General features: G+C 43.6%; 1 protein-coding gene across 12 annotated transcripts in view; it reads right to left on the reverse strand.

Moving 5' to 3' along the window:
- ST3GAL3 (ST3 beta-galactoside alpha-2,3-sialyltransferase 3) overlaps positions 1–22549 on the reverse strand; it is a 198832-nt gene that overhangs the window by 92048 nt on the left and 84235 nt on the right. For 11 of the 12 annotated variants that reach the window (XM_072772568.1, XM_072772563.1, XM_072772557.1 and 8 more), the window contains one exon: positions 8388–8430. In XM_072772568.1, the coding sequence (XP_072628669.1) occupies positions 8388–8430 (43 nt within the window). Of the gene's footprint in view, positions 1–8387; positions 8431–18444; positions 18479–22549 lie in introns of those variants that run through there. The other variant, XM_072772559.1, reaches the window with a different exon arrangement.

The following is a 22549-nucleotide window of genomic DNA, read 5'->3' on the forward strand; positions in this document are numbered from 1 at the left end:
CTGAATGCTGGCTTGATCACCCACAGTTCTGTAAATGCGGGTAAATTTTATCTACGGCGATGCTGTCATTTGTTAAAATGCACTTAAATATCACCTACTTTATAGAACTGTCCACCAATTCATTCACTCATTAATTCAACAAATATTTACTGAGCAATCACCAAGAGCTGGGCACCGTTTTAGGTGCTAAGAAATAATAGTGAGAAAAAAACAGATAAATTCCTTCCACCTGCCCTCCCTCTAGTGGGAGGGAATAACCGACAATTAGGCAAAACATAGATAGCTGACAATGAAAGACACTGGAGAAAAATGACACGGTAGGGGGGGATGGGGAATGCCAACGGAGGTTAGAGTTATTACCATAAATGGCACAGGCAAGGGACATTTGAGCTAAGGTCTGAAAAGGTGAGGCAGTCTCCGCAGATGTCTGAGGAAGAGCATCCCAAACAAAGAAATGGGCAAATGCCAAGAGGCCGAGGTGGGAATATTTGGAGTATTTGAGGCACAGCAAGGAGCCCAGTCTGGCATAATAAACAAGGAGGGGGTAAGAAAACACAGGTCGGGACTATGGAAGGGCCTTGGTTGAGTGTGATAAAAACTCTGGCCCTTATTCTAAGAGAAATGGGGAGCCATTGGAGAGTTCTAATCACGGGAGAAACAAGGTCTATCTTGCACTTAACAGGATCATTTTGGCTTCCGTGTGGAATTGGACCACCGGGAAACAAGCGTGCAAACAACCAGGAGTGCAATAATGTTGGGGATGGTGGCTGTCTGGACAGAGTGATGTTGGGAGAGGGAGAGAGAAGCAGCTGGATCTGGAGATATTCAAGGTAAAGCCAATAGGCTTTGCTGATGATTAGTGTCAAAGATGTGATGCTAAGGTTTTTGACCTGAGCAACCGGAAGGATGAAGTCACCATGTACTGGGGCAAGGGGTGTGAATCAGGAGTTTGGTTCTAGATATGTGAAGTGTGAGATGCCTAAACATCCATGTTAAGGAGGCACCTGGATAAACGTGTCTGCAGTACAGGCAAAGAGGACTAGGCTTGCATGATACATTTGGGAGTCAACAGCTTCAGATGACACGGTATCTAAGCTACGGGACTGGTGACATCTTCCAAGTGGCCGTGGTGAGGACAGGTAATGCAGAAAGCACCAAGTACAGCATGAGGCATATAGTAAGTGTTCAATAAACACTTGCCCGGTGTAGCCACAGGGAACTTGGCAGGCTCCTTGGGAAACAGAAAACTAGGTCTTGGGGTCTATTTTAGGCTGCCCCAGGTTTATGGGCTTTTCAGAGTTGGCTTGATTTTCACAAGCCTTTGGGGGTTAAAAATGGTTGGTTTTGGCTTTTGTATCTTTGTGTCTTCACAGAGAATGCCTTATGAAAGTAGGCTGAGCACTGCAGTCCCCAAGCTCTCGCCCACATAGTGACTATAAAACACCACACTGTGGCAGCAGACAGGAGCTTTCCCAGAGCACAGAGCACCTGCCTACACTCAGCTGAAACAGACGGAACCTCCATTTAACCAAATCAGCTCCCCGAAGGCTGACGTGAGCTCAGGAAACACGCACACCTGGATACCAGGGGCTGGCTCCTTCAAGGCTCCAGGTGGCTCTTCTCTCCACCGGACTAACAGGCACATTCCTGGCTCCTGGTGTCACTGCCATCCATTCCTCATAACAGATTTCCTCAGGGTCCTGTGCTGAATGCTCTGCACCCCCATACTGGTGGGCCTAACCCCGTCTCTTCCTTTGAGGCCTGACTCAAATATCACCTTCCAATGAGGCCTACCCTGACTACCTCAAGTTCAAACTTAAAATCTTTCCTCCAGCATTTGCCTATCCTGCTCTATTTTCTTCCAGGCCATCTGTTAATCTTCCAAGATATTGAAAACTTTACTTATTGGTTACACGTTTGGTTCAATGACCATCGTGTTCAACCGGGATACTCTCAGAGCACAGAACACTGCCTGATGCACTCAAGTTGCTCAAGAAATTGGCTGAATAAGTGAAGAAACGCTTACCCCACTGTTGGGGCAGCAGCCTGTAGCCCTGAGCCTTTCCCCAGCACCCTCCAGAGGAGAACCCTGAGCCTCCCCAGAAACCAGACTGCTCCCCCTCCCCCACCAGAGGTATCATCAACCCAGCTGGAGTTGAGCGCACGGAGAGCCTCCATGGCCCCCCTCCCCATTCTGGGGACAAGGTGAGATTAATTCTTGGGCAATCTTGGGGCAGCCTCACATCCTGGATATTCTTGTTCAGTCCCTCAATTATGTCCTTGTTGGTCTCCTCCTGCTCAAGTCACTGCTCTCTGCTTGCTTTTCTCGGCCCCATTTGTCATTTCTCCTGGCCTCACTATTCTAACTTTCCACTGGGTTGTCCCTTATATATCCTCGGCTTCTTCAGTGACCATCGCTTCCATCTGCTGCTGTCATGGAAACTTGGGTCTCTTCTGAAAATCCCATTTCCTCTCCAGCCCTGTTTGATGGAAGGGTGCTCTTTCTTGTGTTCCCCACGCAGCCAAGGATCCCTTGTATCCTCTTGGTACTCCATTTATGCTTCTAAGCAACAGCTTATGTCCTTCTTTTTTTTTTTTTAAAGCTTATGTCATTCTTATTAGACAAAATAAAAAACAAAAACCCGCCCATTGTTCATACTCTCCAGAAATACTACCTCCTACCGTCCCCTGCAGCTCTCATCTACCCCCTTCCCATTCACTAAGCCTCTGGCTCACAGGAACCCTTTCCAATCAAGCTTGTAAGGTCATCCATTTGGCTTAGAATTTCATTTTATCCCAATTACAAAGAGCATAGTTGGTACTCAAGAAATATTTGCGGGGTGCCTGGGGGTGTTCACTCAAGTCGGGTGAGTGTAGTACTCTTGGTTTGGGTTTGGGTCATGATCTCGGGGTCATGAGGTCAAGCCCTGAGTCAGGCTTCACACTTAGCGGGGAGTCTGCTTGGGATTCTTTTCCTCTCCCTCTCTCTCTGCCCCTCCCCCTGCTTATAAGTGCAGGCACACACTCTCTCTCTCTCTAAAATAAATAATCTTGGGAATCCCTGGGTGGCTCAGCGGTCTGGTGCCTGCCTTCGGCCCAGGGTGTGATCCTGGAGACCCAGATCGAGTCCCATGTTGTGCTCCCTGCATGGAGCCTGCTTCTCCCTCTGCCTGTGTCTCTGCCTCTCTCTCGTGTCTTTCATGAATAAATAAATAAAATCTTAAAAAAATAAATAAATAAAATAAAATAAAATAATCTTAAAAAGAAATACTTGTTAAATGTATGAGTTAAAAACTGAAATCTGAGGCACGAACAGGAGGTAAGCTGAGGCTCAAGTCTCATTTTTGGGCTATATCCTTCCCAATTTAGCAGACACTGATAAGGGTAGGCTGAGTCTCATCCTTGGATGATTATTATCATTCCCATTTTATAACTCACTCAAGATTACAGTTAGTAAGACGTGGAACTGGGCCTTAAAAAATCCACATCTGACACCACAGTCCACGTTTTTAACTGCCAAAAAACACTGGCCTCCTGAACATAGTTTGTAGTTAAAAGACAAGGTTTCGTCGTATAGCTCAATGCATAGAAGTATTCTGAATAATTTTCAAAGTGTTGACATATGATTTTGTCATATAGATACAAGCAACAAGGAATTCTCAAAGGAAAGAGGAGACTATTTTTCTTCACAGGGATATAATTAAAATAATATAGTAAAGACCAAAAAAATCCAAAACATCTATTTCCAGATTTGGGGAGAATCACTGGATCTAGAGACATTATTTAATTAAGACTATTTGGGCACCCCGGCGGCGCAGCGGTTTAGCGCCGCCTGCAGCCCAGGGTGTGATCCTGGGGACCCAGGATCGAGTCCCACATCGGGCTCCTTGCATGGAGCCTGCTTCTCCCTCTGCCTGTGTCTCTGTCTGTCTCTCTCTCTCTGTGTCTCTCATGAATAAATAAATATTTTTTAAAAAAATAATAATTAAGACTATTTCTGGGGCAGCCTGGGTGGCTCAGCAGTTTAGTGCCACCTTCAGTCCAGGGCGTGACCCTGGAGACCTGGGATCGAGTCTCACATTGAGCTCCCTGCAAGGAGCCTGCTTCTCCCTCTGCCTGTGTCTCTGCCTCTCTTCCTCTTGGTGTACACACTCTCATGAATAAATACATAAAATCTTAAAAAAAAAAGCCTATTTCTGCATATTAGGATTTCAAGAATGGAAAGCAACTGAGGTGGGGAGACAATTTTCATGTAGATATATCTGTGCAGAACTCTCAATGAAGGCAACTATGATTTGTGGGCCAAATCCAACCCACTATCTTGTTTTTCTTATGGTCCATGAGTTAAGAGTTATTTTTAACAGCTGAGAAAAAAAAAATCAGAGGACTATTTCATGATACATAAAAACTATATTAAAATTTCAGTGTCCATAAATGAAATTTCATTGGAATACAAACTTACTCATTTGTCTACATGCTGTCCCTGGCTGCCTTCATGTTATGGCAGTAGAGCTAAGGAGTTGCAACAGAAACAATAAAGCCAATGTTGGCTAAAATGTTGATCATCTGGCCCTTACAGAAAATGTTGGCTAACCCATTACAAATCATTTCTTCTGACTTATCTTCCAGTTCACTAACACAGGATTAGGTATCTAATCCTGATCAATCCTATTGAGTTTTTAATTTTACTAAATGTGTTTTCCAATTCTAGAAGTTTTATTTTTCCAATATTTTGCTTTTTATAATCCCCTATTCCATGTATGTAATATATAATTCAACCTTGTCTTTGTTTCCTTAAAAATAGTAAATCTAATTGCTTTATCAATTGTGTCTGGTAATTCCGATTTCACAAGTCTTTATGGGTCCCCCTCTGTTGTCTGTTGTTTTTCGTGGTTCTCACTAATGAAGCCTTATTTCCTTTTGCACTTAGTTATTTTTACTGTTAGCTGTTCATTTCCTTGAAAGGTTATTTGCAAGGAGTTCATGTCTATCTCCAGAGCAGGTCTGCATTTGCCTCTGCCAAGACCTTGACAGGCACTGCCAGTCTTGAGTACCTTAAACTCTCATACACTTGAAGTTCATAGCTTGAGGTTCCATAGCTCACCAGGCTGTGAATATCAAGTGTTGCTTTTTTTTCTTTTTCTTTTTTTTTTTTTTTTTTTTTTGAGTGTTGTTTTACTGACTTATTACCCTGGGACACCTGGGTGGCTTAGCTGTTGAGTGCCTCTCTTCAGCCCTGGGCATGATCCTGGAGTCCTTGGATCGAGTCCCACATTGGGCTCCTTGCATGGAACCTGCGTCTCCCTCTGCCTGTGTCTCTGCCTTTCTCTCTCTGTCTCTCATGAATAAATAAATAAATAAAATCTTAAAAAACAAACAACTTATTACTACTCTGATCCACTCAGATCCTGGCAACCTTTACTGCAGTCCTGGTTTAGGGGTGCAGGTTTCCTTCTAGGTCATCCTATGCTAAATCCTTTGGGGTTCCAGTTTAATGTGGAAAGGATCAAAAGATGAAAAATATGGAAGAGATGTTAGTAGACTTGGAGGCTAGAATGAAAGGTCTAACATTTAAACTCTGATTAAAAGGGAGAAGAGAGAGAATGGGCAGAGGCAATACTTAAACAGATAATGGGGGCACCTGGGTGGCTCAGTCGATTAAGTGTCTGCCTTTGGCTTAGGTCATAATCCTGGGGTCCTAGGATTGAGCCCCACATCCGGCTCCCTGCTCAGTGGAGAGCCTGCTTCTCCCTCTCCCTCAACTGCTCCCCCTACTTGTGCACTCATGCTCTCTCTCTGTCAAATAAATAAATAAATAAATAATCTAAAAAATAAAAATAAGTAAACAAGTAATGGCTGAAAAATTTCCAAAACATATGAATTCCTATACTCCAGAAGTACAGCAACTCATAGCAGCTACACTTGTGGTAAGCAAAGCATAACGTGTGGACTCTTTAAATCACTATGTTGTACACCTGAAGCTAGTGTAACATTGTGTATCAACTATACTTCAATTTTAGACAATTCTGTTTAAAAAACTATTCACTTTAAAAATTAAATAAATAAAATTTTAAGAATCTAAATTAATCCAATCAAGATAAAAAGAAATTCTTACATTTAAATTTATTCATATTTTATACAACCCTTTCTTCTATTCTTCCTAAAAACCTTGTACTACCACCTACATTTTTCATAAGGAAAAACTGGTATTCCGAGAACTAAAACAAATTAGCTAGTCATGTAATCCTAAGCAGCAGGGGCAGGATTCAAATCCAGTTCTTGAGTCAGAACTCAAGTTCAGGTTCTTTCCGTAGGCTGGAAATAGAATACGATACAGCAGAAGGCGACTTCATAAGAGGAGATCTGGAAACTGCTAAGGGATTATATCAGAACTCTTAATTTGGAAACTTCTTCCTGGAAGCAGGTAAAAATCATTCCCACAAAATCTGTGCTTTCTTCTAAAGATAAGCACTGGACTGGAAAAGCCTTTGCAATAAGAAACAGGAAGAGTTCCAGCTTATACCTTAACTTGTGAGTTATTCCCTGAGCTAAAGACCAGGTTGAGGGCAGCCCGGGTGGCTCAGTGGTTGAGTGCCGCCTTCAGCCCAGGGCATGATCCTGAAGTCCCAGGATAGAGTCCCATGTCGGGCTCCCTGCAGGGAGCCTGCTTCTCCCACTGCCTGTGTCTCTGCCTCTCTCTCTCTCTTGTGAATAAATAAATAAAATCTTAAAAAAAAAAAAAGATCAGGTTGACTCAAATGGCTCATGGGTCAAGCCTGGTACATCACAGAAAGCTGCACAACAGCCTGCTGGGTACCACCCAACTGTCAGGACAGCAGGACAGGAGCGCCCTCCTAATTCCCCTCCTTACGCCGCTGGAGACCGTTTAAATACTGTAGTTAACGTGTCTCAGATAACATGCCTTTTGTTCATCAATGTGATTTGACTTGGTAAATTACTATATCTCTTCCATTCTGGTGGCATTTCACTTGTTTACAACTTATCCTGGATTTCTTTTCTGTCCAGAGCACTAAATTAAGAATTTTCCTAAGAGTGAGGTCTGTGGCTTTCTAGCATAATTGCGCCCCAGTCCCCAGATGTTAACATGTGGCTGACATCTCTCTACGGGCCTGATATCAAAAGTGGACCATCTTTCCCTCGTGGCTGCCTCTGTGATGTTAGGCAACTGGGAGAATTACGATGCCTGAACTCACAGCCTGAGGTACAAGAACCGCAAAGCCAGAAATCAGGAGACAGGCCTAGGCGCTAGACAATTCAGTGGGAAAGCCAAACAGCCCTAGGTTCGGTGCATCGTGTGCAGGCACAGTCATCACCATCACAAGCAGCTCTGGCCAAGGCCTCATGCAAGAAAGCAAAGAAGCCACAGGCAGTTTTGCAACCATTTCCTGCATATCAACCATGTGGGAGGTGCCGGGCAGGGCATGAACACACAGGATGGATACAGCCCAATCTCAAGGCATCTTAGGTCACCCACCTCTCCATCCATCATGGGGCCACTGTGGTAGGTGCTAGGGAGACCAAGAAGGCCAGGTCGGGGGGAGGATTCTGAAAGGATTACATACTCTGTACTTGAAAGCCCCTATGAATTAATTATTTCAATTAAATCCTTACAATAACCCTGTGAGGTAGGTATATTGGTGTCCTCATCTTATAGACGGAAGTGAGGCTCAGTGTGGCTAAGTAGCAGGCCCCCAATCACAAAGACAGTAAATGGCAATCCGGGATTTGAACCAAATCAGGTCTGGCTCCGAGCCCACGCTCTTAATAAATTGATAATTATTACACAGTTAATTATAGTACACGGAGATCATGGGTGACAGAGGGCAAACATTCACAGGAAGCATGGAGAAGAGGTCATGAATATTGTGTAGGGAAGAGGTGGTCTTTGAGTTTTCCTAGTTGACCAGCCAGCCAGGAAAGGGAAGTGCAAGCACCAGTAAGGAACACATGTAGAGGCAGAGGGGGATGGAGGCTTTGCCTGTGGCAGAGTGACAGGAGCTAATGCAGGAGAGGAAGTCTGATCACGGAAGGCTTTGCACACCAGGCTGCCAAGAATCTTCGTGAGGCACTGCTTCCTACTGCAAAAGCCTTTCCAAAGGCCTCCTTCTTCCTCGAAGCCGGCAGTGGCTCCTTGTGTACGGAGCTGCCTGTACCAGCCAAACTGAAGGTTTTATGTTTGCACTACAATCCCATCCTCTCTGGGCCCCTGCAAACCGCAACATGCTCTAAGAGTCGGCTGACTAGGCCAGAGACCCCAGGGAGTCCCACAACAAACACAGGGCTGAGGAGGTGAGCCTTTGAAGCTGGACCCCAGCTCCCACAGATGTCTCTAACACAGAGTCAAGGCACTTTCTCATTCTACTCACAGTTTAGAGTCCAGCTTCAGGAGGAAACCCAACCGATCATACTCTGAAAAAGAAAACCAGAAAATGTCATTGAAGTCAAGCCACTGTTGACACTAGCAAACTGTATTATTCCCCAGACATAGACCATGGGGACAGACACCTGCTCAAGGAACAGACCCAAATACATAAGCCACGATTAAATTTAAGTCGTGCTGAACACCTGTTTATTAAAGGACCAGGTTCAATGCCAGGTGTTTCCCAGACCCTCTAGGCCAGCAGTCCTAGCTGGCATGTAACTGCCTTCCTGTTTAAATGTGGTACTTGACTAAAATTTACTTAAACCACAAAACCAGACCCCCAGAAGTAATAGGGCCAGAAGCAGTCTCTGCTTCCTCTAAGTTCTAATCATAATTTTTTGCTGAAGCAGCTATGTTCACTATGAAGACATGGAAGCCAAGGGGTCTTCAAATCCATAGCCATGATCCCTTCTTCTACATGACAACCACAAAGAGCTGACATATCTGATTACATAAAGGATAGGAAATTAAAACAACATCTAAAATTAAGTTGTAGTATGTTTACTGCAAATGATAAATCATTAAGAGTTTAAGTCCTTTATGTCTTGCCTCATCCTAAAGTGAAGTTGAAGCAGTCGGTCTTACAAAGTTGATGAAGTATAAGATTTTTAAAAAGAAGATATCTGGGACCAAAGGGGAAATAAGCACAAGAAAAATCGTAAAATGCAGCCAGGATGAGAATTCCAAAATCAGATGACCTATAAGGTCCTATATGCTTGCTAGGGGATGATTATAGATGCACCCCCAAGAGTTCTCATAGCTAAAGCTAAATGCAAAGCACTGATAAAATGGTTTACAGTGTTCATAAATAAACCAGGAGAATCACAGCTATTCCTGCAACTAAGCCTTGAGAAATGTCTTAAGATTATTTTTTATATCTTTGTTCAATGATTTCAAGATATGTGTGTGTGTGTGTGTGTGTGTGTGTGTGTGTAGAGTGACTACATCAAAACAAGGCAGTCTATGAATGCAGTTCTCAGCGAGCCTGGCTTCACCTGAAGGTAAAACAGAACACCAAGACCAAACAACTAAATGGAAAAGACCATGCAGCAAGGCTTTGGGGGAACTCAGTCTTTAATAAGCAATGATGGGCCAAGAGAAGGACGTTACACATACTAGCAAGTACCTCACAGGAGCCATTCTGCAAGGCCAAGTAAGGCCCAGATTTGTACTCTTTCTTAAGCAGCAGAGCTGTAGTAGTAGAGTAATTCCTCTTCTTAAAACTGAAGCTATCAGCTAGGACACACAGCCCAACAGAAGCTGGCCTCCCAGGAGAATACACTTGAGCAGTCAATGCCTTTCCTCAAAATAACTCTGCTTTTGCTCCAACTCAGACAAATGGACGAGAGATTTTGCTTAATATATCAGGAACTTCTAAAAGTCAGTAAAGGGGGAAAAAAGGCTTTAATTTTAAAAATAAATCGAAAACAAAATTCGCAAAAAGGCTTGGTTTCAAAGGTTAATACTCTTTCAACAATCCTATTTATCATTCCATAAAAAAAAATCTCATTAACTTGCCCACACCTGTTGCTTCTCCCCCATGTGGTCATAACCTTGGGGCAACTAGCCTGCTACTGCTCCTCAGACCTGAGCTAACACTTCCTTGGACATAGAGTGAATCCATGCTTTGGCTGCTCCCTTCCAGGGACACCAAAGAATGTTTCCCCTCGTTGCAAATTCAGATGTCAGGGCCAAGCAAGAACATAACCCAAATGAAGGGAGAAGGGGGGGAATATGATACTCTCCCATAGTAACTCATACTACTAATTTTAGTTGCATTAAAAACAAATCCGGTTGAAATGTCTTTTTTTTCGCTCTTCATTTTTGTACAGTAGCCACAATGAGATCTATGGATTATTTTCCAGTGGCACCTTAAATTTGGTTTTATACAAACATGTACTAACTGCATTTTAAATAGATAAGAACTCTTTGCATTTCTAAAGATACTCTCTTCATGGCTCTCTTTGACTGTTGTTTTCTCTCTTTTGTTAAGAGACAGGAGTACCAGAGATGTTTCACCTTACTCTGTAATTTAAGGAAAGGTAATTGTGTGAGCCCAACAATGATAAATGGCAACTGACATTGCCTTTGGGTCACAGAGCCGAGCGGATTGGAGCCCATCTGGAGACTCCATGCCCTGCCAAAGGGGAAGCCTCCACCAGCACCAGCTAACAAAGGCAGTCAGTGATGCAGGCCCAGCACTGCCACCTTCTAATTTTTTTTTTAATTCAAGAATCTGGATCTTTTAAGGTAAAACTTCTCAATGTGTAACTATTAGCAATAGATTCAAGAAAATTTTAAAGATTATGAGAGTTACCCAAAATGTGTCCACGGGCAGGATTCATCCTGTGGGCTAACAGTCTATAAACCCTGTCCTAGACTGGCAGCCCATGAGGACTGGAAGTGACTCTCTTTCATGACTGCAATAGTAGGTGATCCATAAATATCTGTTGATAGTTATTACCAAGATTATTTAATGAGAGCATTTGAGGGGCACCTGGGTGGCTCAGTCCATAAGTGTCCAACCCTTGATTTTGGCTCAAGTCGTGAGATACAGCCCCGAGTCAGGCTCTGCACTGGGTGTGGAGCCTGCTTAGCATTCTCTGTCTCCCTCTCCCTCTGCCCCTCCCCACCCCCTTGCTCATTTGCGCTCTCTCTTACACAAAAAACGGTATTTCGGGCAAGACTCCGGGATGAGAGATCTCAGACACTAAGGTGAGGTTCTAGACTGAGATGTAAATTTTTAAGGGAAATATCTGAAAGCTTGCTATGTAATTCAAAAGGCCCTCCCTACCTCAAATATAAAAGTAACTGGCTATGAGAAATTAAGGACAGAGGATTCGAACAACTTCCCTGGAGAGGGTAGTGCTATGGACACCATTTCACTTAAGAGGCAGAACGGGTAGGACTTGTCTGTCCCTCACTCCTTGTGAGGGAAGTTTGACAATGAGCCTTAAATAATAGGGAACATGGTGGACTTCCAGGGGGCTGACTTCCATCTGACAAGTGTAAAAGGACACAAGACGGGCTGGATGCGAAGGAGAGCTGCATTAGAACCGGTCTCCACGCCCAGAATTTGTTGTAGAAAAGGATGTGTGAATGAGCTAGTATGGGTTTGTTCTAGGTCCCTTCCAAACACCTGTCCAGGGGGTAGCCAGGGCCTCAGCAGTTCCCTCAGTGGAAAGACAGCGGTAGCCCCAGGAGCTGCAGAAGGAGTGATGAGGTTTCAGTGAGTGCATTACTCTCATCAGGAGAACTGCACAGAAGGTCCCTAGTTGGAGGGGGTCTCCAAAATGCCTACCAGAGCATCCCACAAGCATTAGCTTTAAACACTCAACAGTTGAGACAGTGCTAACAGGATCTTATGTCTTTTCTGCTCACACTCTCTCTCTCCATTCCCCACCAATTCTAGAGAGGTCAGAAACTACAGCCCACATCTGGGAGGAGTGGCAGGAGAACGCCAAGCAGGGCACATCCCCTTCCCAGGGGCAGGCACCTGCTGGTACGAAGCCCTAAGTGCAGGGAGGGGAAAAGTCACTGGAGCTTTGAATGAATTGAAAGCTATGGCTATTACATAAGGCTGGATACTCTAATTTTGGAATTTGTGACTCAATGTGACCATGGGATTTTTATTACCTCAGCGGTATCAAAAAGATTCTCCGGACCTCCCACGCTGAAAACATTTTAAGAGGACATGGGGAAACAAAATGAAGTCGGCTTTGATTATTCCCTGATGTGTCTTGAATGTGCAATATCCTGGTTGTACTAATTAAGGCAGAAAGAGCAATTTAATGGTTCACACAACCAAAGCGTAGAAAGGGACTCAGTCTCTCTGCTCCTGATAGCAGAACTCCCGGGAAGGGCCCAAATGGCCTAGTGTGCATCCGTTCCTCACACCTGCTCTAATCACAGCGACAGGAGACAGGGTTGTAAAAAATTATGATTCCCACATGACACATGTGGTTGGGAGCATTTACCAGAAGAAGGAATGGGCGGTCCTGAACAAAGGCAGGGTCTCGGGACATAGGAAGTCTTTGGAAAACTTAGAGCTAGCTTCATCTCCCAGGTACAATAGGTGTGGCCATGCCTATGTCAAATAGGCCACTGTTAAAATGGGCGGTAGACTGTTTTCCCCTCACCCTCATTCTGCTGTCGGTTTTTCTTCCCCCACCAACCTTCCTTTTAAAATCTTTCTATAGGGGCGCCTAGGTGGCTCAGTAGTTGAGCATCTGCCTTTGGCTCAGGTCATGATCCCAGAGTCCTGAGATGCTTCTCCCTCTGCCTACATCTCCACCTCTCTCTCTGTCTCTCCTGAATAAATAAATTTTTTAAAGCTTTAAAAAAATAAAATAAAATCTTTCTAGAATGTCCTCTGGCTTACCTCCCTCTACTTCCCGGCAGACCGAAGCCTTGCTCTGCCCTGCAAGACCTTGCTTTTCCTGCAGCTCTCACCGGGAGGCCACTTTTCCTCTCAAATGCCAACTTCTCTCAGACATGACCAGAGAGTACTTACAAAGTGCTGTGGTGCAGTTTTCATCACCTTTCTTATGTTTGGGGTTCACTGAAGATTCTTGGATCTATGGGATTATGGTTTTAATCAAATTTGAAAATTTTCTGGCCATGACTTCTTCAAAATGTCTGCTCTCACTCTCTTCCAATGACACAGTATTAGTCTGCTTGACATCCCACCAGTAACTGATGCTGTCAATTTTTTTTTTCCCAGTAATTTTGCTCTCTGTATTTTATTTTAGGTAATCCCTATTGAAGTATCTTCTAGCTCACTACTCTTATCTTCTGGAGTGTCTAATTGGCCGTTTACCCATTCAGTATATTCTTCATCTCAAACACTATTTTTAAATCTCTAGATTTCTTTTTTATATCTTATATGTCTTTCCTTAATATTGCCATGTTTTCTTCTACCTTCTTGAAGATACATGTTTCGATGTCTTTGCATACTAATTCCACCCTTTGCATTATCACTAGGTCCATTTCTTTTTTTAAATAATTTTTTAAAAATTATTTATTTTAAAATTAATTTAAAATTAAAAAATTTTTAATTAATTTAAAATTAAATTTTTTTTAATTTTTAATTTTTAAAAATAATTTATTTATTTATTTATTTGAGAGAGAGAAAGCACGCATGAGAGAGAGAGCGCGCACACACGACCGAGGGGACCAGGTAGAGGAGCAGCAGACTCCCTGCCGAGCAGGAGCCCAATGCAAGACTCGATCCCGGAACCTTGGGATTGTGACCCGAGCCAAAGGCAGATGCTTAACTGACTGAGCAACCTAGGCGCCCTCTAGGCCTATTTCTATTGATTGTTTTTTCTCCTCATTATGGGTTGTATTTTCATGCTTTTCTGAATTGCCTGGTCATTCTTTATTTATTTTAAGTTTTGATTTAATTTAAATTTTTAAAAGATTTTTCCTTAAGTAATCTCTACACCCAACATGGTGTAGGCATCACAACCCTGAGATCATGAGATCTCACAACCCCAAGATCAAGAGTCACATGCTCTACTGACTGAGCCAGCCAGACGCCCTTACGTTTTTTTATTCCAATATAGTTAACAGAGTATTGTATTAGTTTCAGGTGAGCTTGGTTGATTGGATGCCAGCCATGTGAATTTTACTTTGTTGGGTGCAGGATATTTGTGCACTCCTTATTTATTTTTGAGGTGCAGTTAAATTACTTAGTACATTTGCTCCTTTCAAGGCCTACTTTTAAGCTCTGTAGGGCTAAGATCAGAGGCGAAGTGGACTTTAGTCTCAGTCTTCAGTCGCATACTGTTTCCTGAGCTCCAGACTTGTATACCCAGCTGTCTGCTGGACATTTCCACTTCTTACAGACACCTGAAACTCAGGCTGCCTCACACAGAGTTCTCTTTCACCACTCTCACATGTGCAGAACCTGGTTCTCCTCTTGTGGTCCCTGGCTTAATGAATGGTACCACTATTCACCCAGCTGCTGAGCTTGAAACCTGAGAGAATTCCTTGATTCCTGTTTCCTTCTTACTTAATTACCATGTCCTTTTTTAAAAAAAAGTTTCTATTTAAATTCCAGTTAGTTAACATACAGTGTAATATTAGTTTCAGGGTACAGTACAGTGATTCAACACTTCATTCCTCACCTGGTGCTCCTCGTGACAAGTGCACTCCTTAATCCCTGTCCTCTATTTCCCCCACCTCCCCCACCCACCTCTCCTCTGGTAACCAGTTTATTCTCTATAGTTAAAAGTCTGTTTCTTGGTTTGCCTCTCTCTCTCTCTTTTTCCTCCTTGGCTCATTTCTTTTGTTTCTTAAATTCTACACATAAAATCATATGGTACTTGCCTTTCTCTGACCGACTTATTTCACTTACCCTAATACTCTCTAGCTCCGTCCACATCCTTGCAAATGGCAAGGTTTCATCTTTTTTATGGCTGAGTAATATTCCATTGTATACACACCACATCTTCTTTATCCATTCATCAATTAATGGGACACTTGGGCTGTCTCCATAATTTGGCTATTGTAGATAATGCTGCTATAAACATCAGGATGCATGAACTACTGTGTTCTTTTAATTTCATCTTCTAAGTAGATCTCAAACCCATTTACCTTTGTCCATTTTTACTATCGTTGACTAAAAAGCCAGCTTCACCTCTCATTTGGATTACCTGCCTCCTGTCTTATCCCTCTCAAAGACTCTTCCTATGTGACCAGAGCTACCTTTCTATAGGATAAATGTGGTTATGTCATATGTCTGCTTAGAACCTCTGAATGACCACTATTGTTCTAAGAATGTATCTCGGTCTCTTGATTCATTAGGTCCTTCAGGATCTGACCTATAGAGACCATTTCAACTTTACTTTTGGAGTCCCTGCATCACCCCCACTCTGCCCCTGCCAAATTCTATGCTCTGGCCAGACTGAGCTACTTTATTTTCCTCCAAAGTATCTTTACCATCTCCAGGCCTTTGTACATGCTTTTCCCCTCACTCAAAACATTATTCCCAACCCATTTCCACACTGGTTATTTCCTACACATTATTCCTCTAAATAACCCACAGTCGCCTCAAACTCAAAATGCTACAAATCAGACTTATCTGCACCCTACGTTTTTTTTTTTTTTAAAGATTTATTTATTTATGATAGACAGAGAGAGAGAGGCAGAGACACAGGAGGAGGGAAAAGCAGGCTCCATGCTGAGAGCCCCACACGGAACTCGATCCCAGGACTACAGGATCGCGCCCTGGGCCAAAGGCAGGCGCTAAACCGCTGAGCCACCCAGTGATCCCCCACCCTACTTTTTTTTAATGTTATTTATTTATTCACGAGAGACACACAGAGAGAGGCAGAGACACAGGCAGAGGGAGAAGCAGGCTCCTCGCAGGGAGCCCCATGCGGTACTCGATCCCAGAACCTGGAATCATGCCCTGGGCCGAAGGCAGATGCTCAACCGCTGAGCCACCCAGGTGTCCCTGCACCTTACTTTTTGGTTTGTTTCGTTTGCTAGTGCCATTGCCATTCAGTTCTTCGGGAAAGACATATTTAGTGTACCCTCTCTCATTTCTAAATACAGATCCTCTTCCCTATATCATGGTCACTGCTTTTGCGGGATCTGCACTGCTGCTTAGGCCATGTGGCAAGCTCTTCATCTGCCTGTACCTGTCCCCCTGGCCTCACCCTCTGCCACTTCCCTTTGGGCAGCCTTGCTACCTGAGAGATACTGCAGACAATGTTCCCTCTATTTGCAATGCCCTCACTCACCTGCTGACTTGGTAAATGCCCACTCATCCTTCAAGATACAGTTGTCACCAAAGCACAATCTAACAGGTACTCCTGTAGTGCCATGAGGGCCTTCATGGCTTGGCCTTTACCTACCTTTCCATCTCCATCTTACACTATCTTCCCCGCTGTGCTCTCTGTTCAGGCCTCTCCAGCTTTCTTTCAGGTCCTTGAATGAGCCACAAGCTGTCTCAACATAAGAGTTTTTCTTAAAAACAGTTTTTTTCCTGTCTGAAATGTCTCCTCACCTCTCTACTTGGTTAATCCCTGCTTATCCTTTAGACTCTAGTTCAAATGTACTCTCTTTCACTTCAAATGTACATCTTTCAAATGTAACCTCCTGCCCAGGTTGCGCCCCCTCTTACATGTTCCTCTAACTCCGTGCTAGAGCATCAACAAAGTTGTCCTCCGGTCCTTCTGTCCTCCTCTGGAAACAAGCCCCTTGAATTTCTTTTAAGGAACCATCCTTCTGGGGATCCCTGGGTGGCGCAGCGGTTTAGCGCCTGCCTTTGGCCCAGGGCGCGATCCTGGAGACCCGGGATCGAATCCCACATCGGGCTCCCGGTGCATGGAGCCTGCTTCTCCCTCTGCCTATGTCTCTGCCTCTCTCTCTCTCTCTCTCTGTGACTATCATAAATAAAAAATACAAAATAAATAAAAATAAAAAGGAACCATCCTTCTCCTACTGCAGGCAATTGGTGAGACTGTCAACAGGATTTGCCTGCCCAGACTGGAGGCTCTTGACTAAAGCTAGGTTAGTTGGACTCTCTCTCTTAAACTAAGTGGCACCAGGCAGTAAAACAGGGTGCTGAAGAAATGGACCATTTGTTGTAACCTAGATTTCTGGCACTGCCCTTTATGTCCTTTTGGAGGGCCAGCTGGTTTACATTTAACTTGACTCTATGGGTACCCATGCCCTTCCAGTAAATTCCTTTTAAGTTAGTCAGCTTCAGTTTCTGTTGCTTGCAATTAAACAATCCTAACTATCTGTATCTCATATAGGGTCTGACATAGGGGTTGTATTCTTTTTTTTCTTTAAGGGGTTGGTATTCCATAGACGTGCTAAACAAATGGAAGAATGCATGGAGTGACCAAATGACCAAGAGAGCCTAGCGAGTAGCCCTAAGACTTGGGTTCCTTGTCTTCTTCCACCCCTTGATGCCAGGAGAAACAATGATTGTGCACCAATGGTGGTGGCAGTAGCTACATCTACCTATCAATAGCCTGACCACCTTTTACTGAGCTCGGGCCATTTCTGGCTCCCAGTGCTCCCAGCTAATTACCTCATGGTCACCGGCCCATAGAGAGCCTGCTCTGGCTCTTCGTAGACACCGCTTCTCCCATTTTGGTTTCTGGCTTTTACTGTGGGGCTCCCTTTTGAAGGCTCCATATTTGCCAATGTAATTCCCTCCTGTCATTTATAAAAGCTGAAAACTTAACTTTATCCACAAAGACTTTCTGAGGCTCTGAGTGACTACCCCATTTCCAGCACAGCCAGGGATCTGACCTGACAGGCACCACACTCTCATATTCATCAGCTGGTTACTGGTGATCTGTTCTGTGTCCAGTTCCCCAACCGGCAGGAAAGCTTAAGTCTAATCTTCAGAAAATGTAAACCAGAATAGAAAGCAGTCAGGAAGGCAGAGGCATAAAGCTCTGAGACACAGGAGCAGAGTTTCTTACTGTCGGATTTGGGCAAGGCTGCAGATCCCAGGACATCTCACTGTATGCAAATGTGTTTTTGAAGTTGGATATGAATTCAGCTTAGACAACGGAAATGCTATTTTGAGCGTACCAACTCTTCAGGGTCAGTTCATGTCTGGGGAATTTGGCAGTAAAGCTTGGGTCTCACTGTCAGTCCACTGATGCCAAATCTGCAGTAACAACAGAAGACTCTAGGACTCGCAAGTCAGCCAGGTACAATGTAGGCTGATGTGCATAGACAGCCCCCCACCCCCAGTGCCTGAAGGTACCCTCTCCTCAGGTGTCAAAGCAGCAAGCCCACAGATATGCAGTGAAGGAGAGATGTTTAGTCTAGTGGTTTGGGCTTCTGCCTTAGCCAGGCTGCAAAGCTCAGCATTATAAAAATGCCTGACCAAGGAGCACACGTGTGTCCTTTGCCAGGCTCCAGGGGGGAAGTGGTATGGATAATGCAAATCTCTGCTCTCCTCCTGCACCTGTACCACATCAGACCTGTGAATGTACACAGACAGTGCTTTTTCAGATGCTCACGGTCTTTGAAATTAACCATTAACCCTTCTGCTGCCATTCCAAAGGACCAAGTTGATGTTCTGAGCTCAGGCAAATTCCTAGAAGGTTCAGAAGCTGGAAAGAAACAAAAGAAGGCCATTCACTGACGTATACGTGCCTAGTGATGAAACCTCTCTTTCGGTAGGACAAAATTAACGAAATTACAAGGAGAAATATACAATATGTCTCCTGCCATCATAATGGGAAACACAAGAAGCACTGAAAAACCAGGTTCACAGAGTCAGTGAGAATTCAAAAGACCTGAACAGAACAATTAATAGAGTTGAACTGATATAAGCCCAACGAGTAGAGAAAGCACATTCTTTTCAAGCATATATGCAATATTCAGGAAAACTGATGAGCTCTGAGGCATAAACCTTGATATAAGAAATGATGAACACTGAAACGAACACAAGCTTTTCACTTAAAAATTTGAAAATGTGGGCAGCCCTGGTGGCTTAGAGGTTTAGCGCCGCCTTCGGCCTGAGGCATGATCCTGGAGACCTGGGATCAGGTCCCGCATTGGGCTCCCTACATGGAGCCTGCTTCTCCCTCTGCCTGTGTCTCTGTCTCTTTCTCTCTCTGTGTGTGTCTCTCATGAATAAATAAATAAAATCTTTAAAAAATTTTTTTGGAAAATGTTTGTGTTTTAAAGCAATTTGGTATTTAATGTAGTGCATAATACTTTGTATTTCATTTTGTTCATGATTCTGTAAACAAAATTATAAATGCTTTCATAACACCCACTTTAGATAATCCTAAGTCCCCTCCTGTTTATTTTAGGGTAGTGTACAAATAGTATCATTCTCAACTTCTGCTCTCACGTGTAAAGAGCCAGGAGCATTGCACTAAACAGCGAGATCCTATTCTAGGACAAAGGGAGACCTCTCTCAAAGTTCCCCAAGCCAAGTATCCTACCCTAGCCTCATCATCAGGCCACTGAGCCCCAGAATGCAATTTCTGGGAATACAGGTACACACCATGAGCCAACTGTACGACTGGCACTTTGGTCTCCAGAGACCCCCATCCCTTTTTCATTCTAAAGAATCACCACAAATTCCCACCAACTGTCCCTATAATCTGCACAACACAGATGTTTATTAACTAACAGCTGCTGATTATATCAGCAAACATTTCCCACAAAGACCAGTTTGAGGAACACTATTAAGATATATAAAGTTTAGTTTACAGGATAAAAATATGGACTTCATTCTATCAGAAAACTGCAGTGCTTCATATTGGAATGCACACAAGCCAGACAGACAGGGCAGGCCAACAGGCAAGAAAACTCCGACCACCAAAAAGAAGAGGCTCTGCAGCCAGATTTTCTCTAAAGGAGTCGTCTTTGGTTCCAATCTCTGAGCTACGATAAATTACTATGTGCCAAGGGCTAAAGGATAATGGAATGAGGACCTACCCTCACTGAAATAGGTCTCTCATTTCCAAAGGAATGGCATTGCACAGTCTCTGATAAAAGTCCTAGACTATATTAAATATAAGTAATATATGTCATGGCGTGGATGAAGGAGAAGGTTGGCAAGAGTAGCAAAGGGACTGTCAGACATGGAAGGGAAAAAGTGAGGGGAATGATAGCTTACCGAGCACCCACTGTGTACTCTCGCTGCTATCCGTATTTTACCTACACTCTCTATTTAATCTCATGGCCCAAAGGGGCAGGCACTGGCTCCACTCTACAGATGAGAGAACAGAGGCTTAAAGAGCAGAGATCACGTGTTCAAAATCCCCAACCAGTAAGTGGACCAGCTGAACCAACCCAGGTCTGACTATAAAGCTTCTTTTCTTTAAATTATGCCACGCTGACTCTTCGAGGCTACAACAGCAGACCTGCATATTAAGAGAACAGCTGCTTGGAGGGCAGTTATCTATTACCTCCACCCCTCTGCCCCAGGGTGATGTCAAAAAAGCCCTAGCCATGCCTCCCCCCACCCGCCCTTGAATCATGGGAGTCAACAAAAGCCCAGAGGGGTTGGCCAAAATGCAAACAGCTCCCACACATCATCTCAAGTCAGGGAAATAAATCATAATGGAGGATCAATTAATCAAAGCCAAACTAAAATAGGAAAAGCAGTATTATAAAAGCAGTATTATAAAAAAGAAACACAGAAAAATTCACTGACCTAGACTAAATTAAGTGACCCAGTAAAATAACTCAGAAGTTCACAAACTGAAATCCCATCCTAAATGGTGCACATTGGTATGGGGAGGAGAGAGGCCTTGTGAGAAGCTCCTGATAAGTCATGGTCCCCTGGGACTGTGTCCCCTCCATCCGAGCACAGCATAGCTCTTCTCCAGTGTGTCACACTTGGCGCCAAGTGGCCAAGTGGAAAGTGGAACCTCAACTGGGAGGTAGAAGCCCCAGCCTAGCCAATGGAAGCAAAGGGGTCATGCACCTATTTCCCCTCTGTCCTGGGGAAACAGCAATGCCCAGAGCAAGGCATCCAGTGAGTTCAGCTCTATTCTAGCAAGTTGTGTCCAGATCAGGGCATCTCGAGTGAAGCTGCAGGAGAATTTTGGTGGACAACATGTCAAAAAGAGCAGCTGGGACAAGAGAGAGCAAAAATGGCTCACTCTGCAGTTCATATCTCAAACTTCATGGAGCTTACCACCTACTAGGGTAGATAAGGACAAATAATCACCAAACAATTATTATTTAAAATAAGACAGAGTCCCTCTCTCCAAACAAAAATCATTTTCTTTTTTCCCTGTTATGGGATTAACACATGCTATTTTTTTTTAACACATGCTATTTATTAACCACATAATAATATTTTTACATTTGGATTTTCAAAGAATGAAGAATCATTTGAAATTCTCATAACCTAAAGTTAATTGCTGCAAATATGTTGGTGAATATCTTCCCAGAAATCTCTTTTTCCATAAATACATGTGTGACTATGCATATATAATTTTACTAGAAGGCCATGGCCTTAGTATACATGCTCTTTGTTCCTGTTTTTGCTCACTCAACAATATCCTCAACATCTTCTGTGTCAATAAAAATTAAATTGTATTATCATTTTTAGTGGCTATCCAGTATTCCACTATATAAATGTACCTTTTTTTCAACGTAATCCTTAAGTACGTATTGCATCATGGACATTACCATTTCTATTTTTCTACTCTTCATTCAACACATATTTACTGAGTGCCTACTATGTGCCAGGTACTATTCTCTTAGTACCAGGGACACAGTGATGACCAAGACCAGCAAGGTCCCTGGCCAAATTCTACTGGGGGAGATTGACAGTATGCAAGTAAATAGCAGATAATTTGAAGGAAGGATGAGTGCAAAGAAGAAATAAAGACATATCTTCTTAGGGAAGGACTGGGTGTCAAAAGGGCAGACTACTTTAGGTGCAGTAAAGGTGCCAGAAGACCTCCCTGCAGAGAGGACATGTGAACATACGCCTGGGACAGTCACGTAAAGCAGGGGTAAAGCACTCTAGGTAGAGGAGACACTGAGCACAAAGGCCCTGGTGCAGGAAAGGGCCAGGCATATTCACGGACTCAGGAATGTCAACATGGCTTCAGGGCAGGGAGGGACAAAATGGACTTACACGCAAGTGTTGAGATAATTAAAGAGAAACCGAAGTGGGAGGCAGCAAGTTGGACTCTGCAGGTCATGGAGTTTGGACTTTATTTTAAGTGCACTATGAAGTCAGCAGACAGCTTTCAGTGGGAACAAGATATGTCTGATCTACATTTTAAAAGATCATTCTGGCTACAGTGCAGAGAATGGACTACTGGGAAGGCAACCAATGAGCAGGGAGACCAATAGATGTTTCCTTACCCAGGAAAGAGAGGATGGTACCTTGGACAGAGCTGCTAGAGAAAGGCTGGACAGGAACACCCGGAAAAGACAGAAAAAGTGAGAAAGGGAGAAAAGACAGGCAACAAAGTGGTTTCCAGGGCTGTGGCTTGAACGCTGGGGAGGAGGGGGACGAACAAATGGAATAGGAACAACTTCGAGTGCACAGCTCCCATACATGTTCCATTAGGTTAATACATAAGTATTTTGGTTTGGAGAGGGGCTACTGTTAATTTTTTATTTTTTTAAGATTTTATT

The sequence above is a fragment of the Canis lupus genome, chromosome 13, assembly GCF_048164855.1.
Source record: "Canis lupus baileyi chromosome 13, mCanLup2.hap1, whole genome shotgun sequence".
NCBI classification, from domain to species: Eukaryota; Metazoa; Chordata; class Mammalia; order Carnivora; family Canidae; genus Canis; species Canis lupus.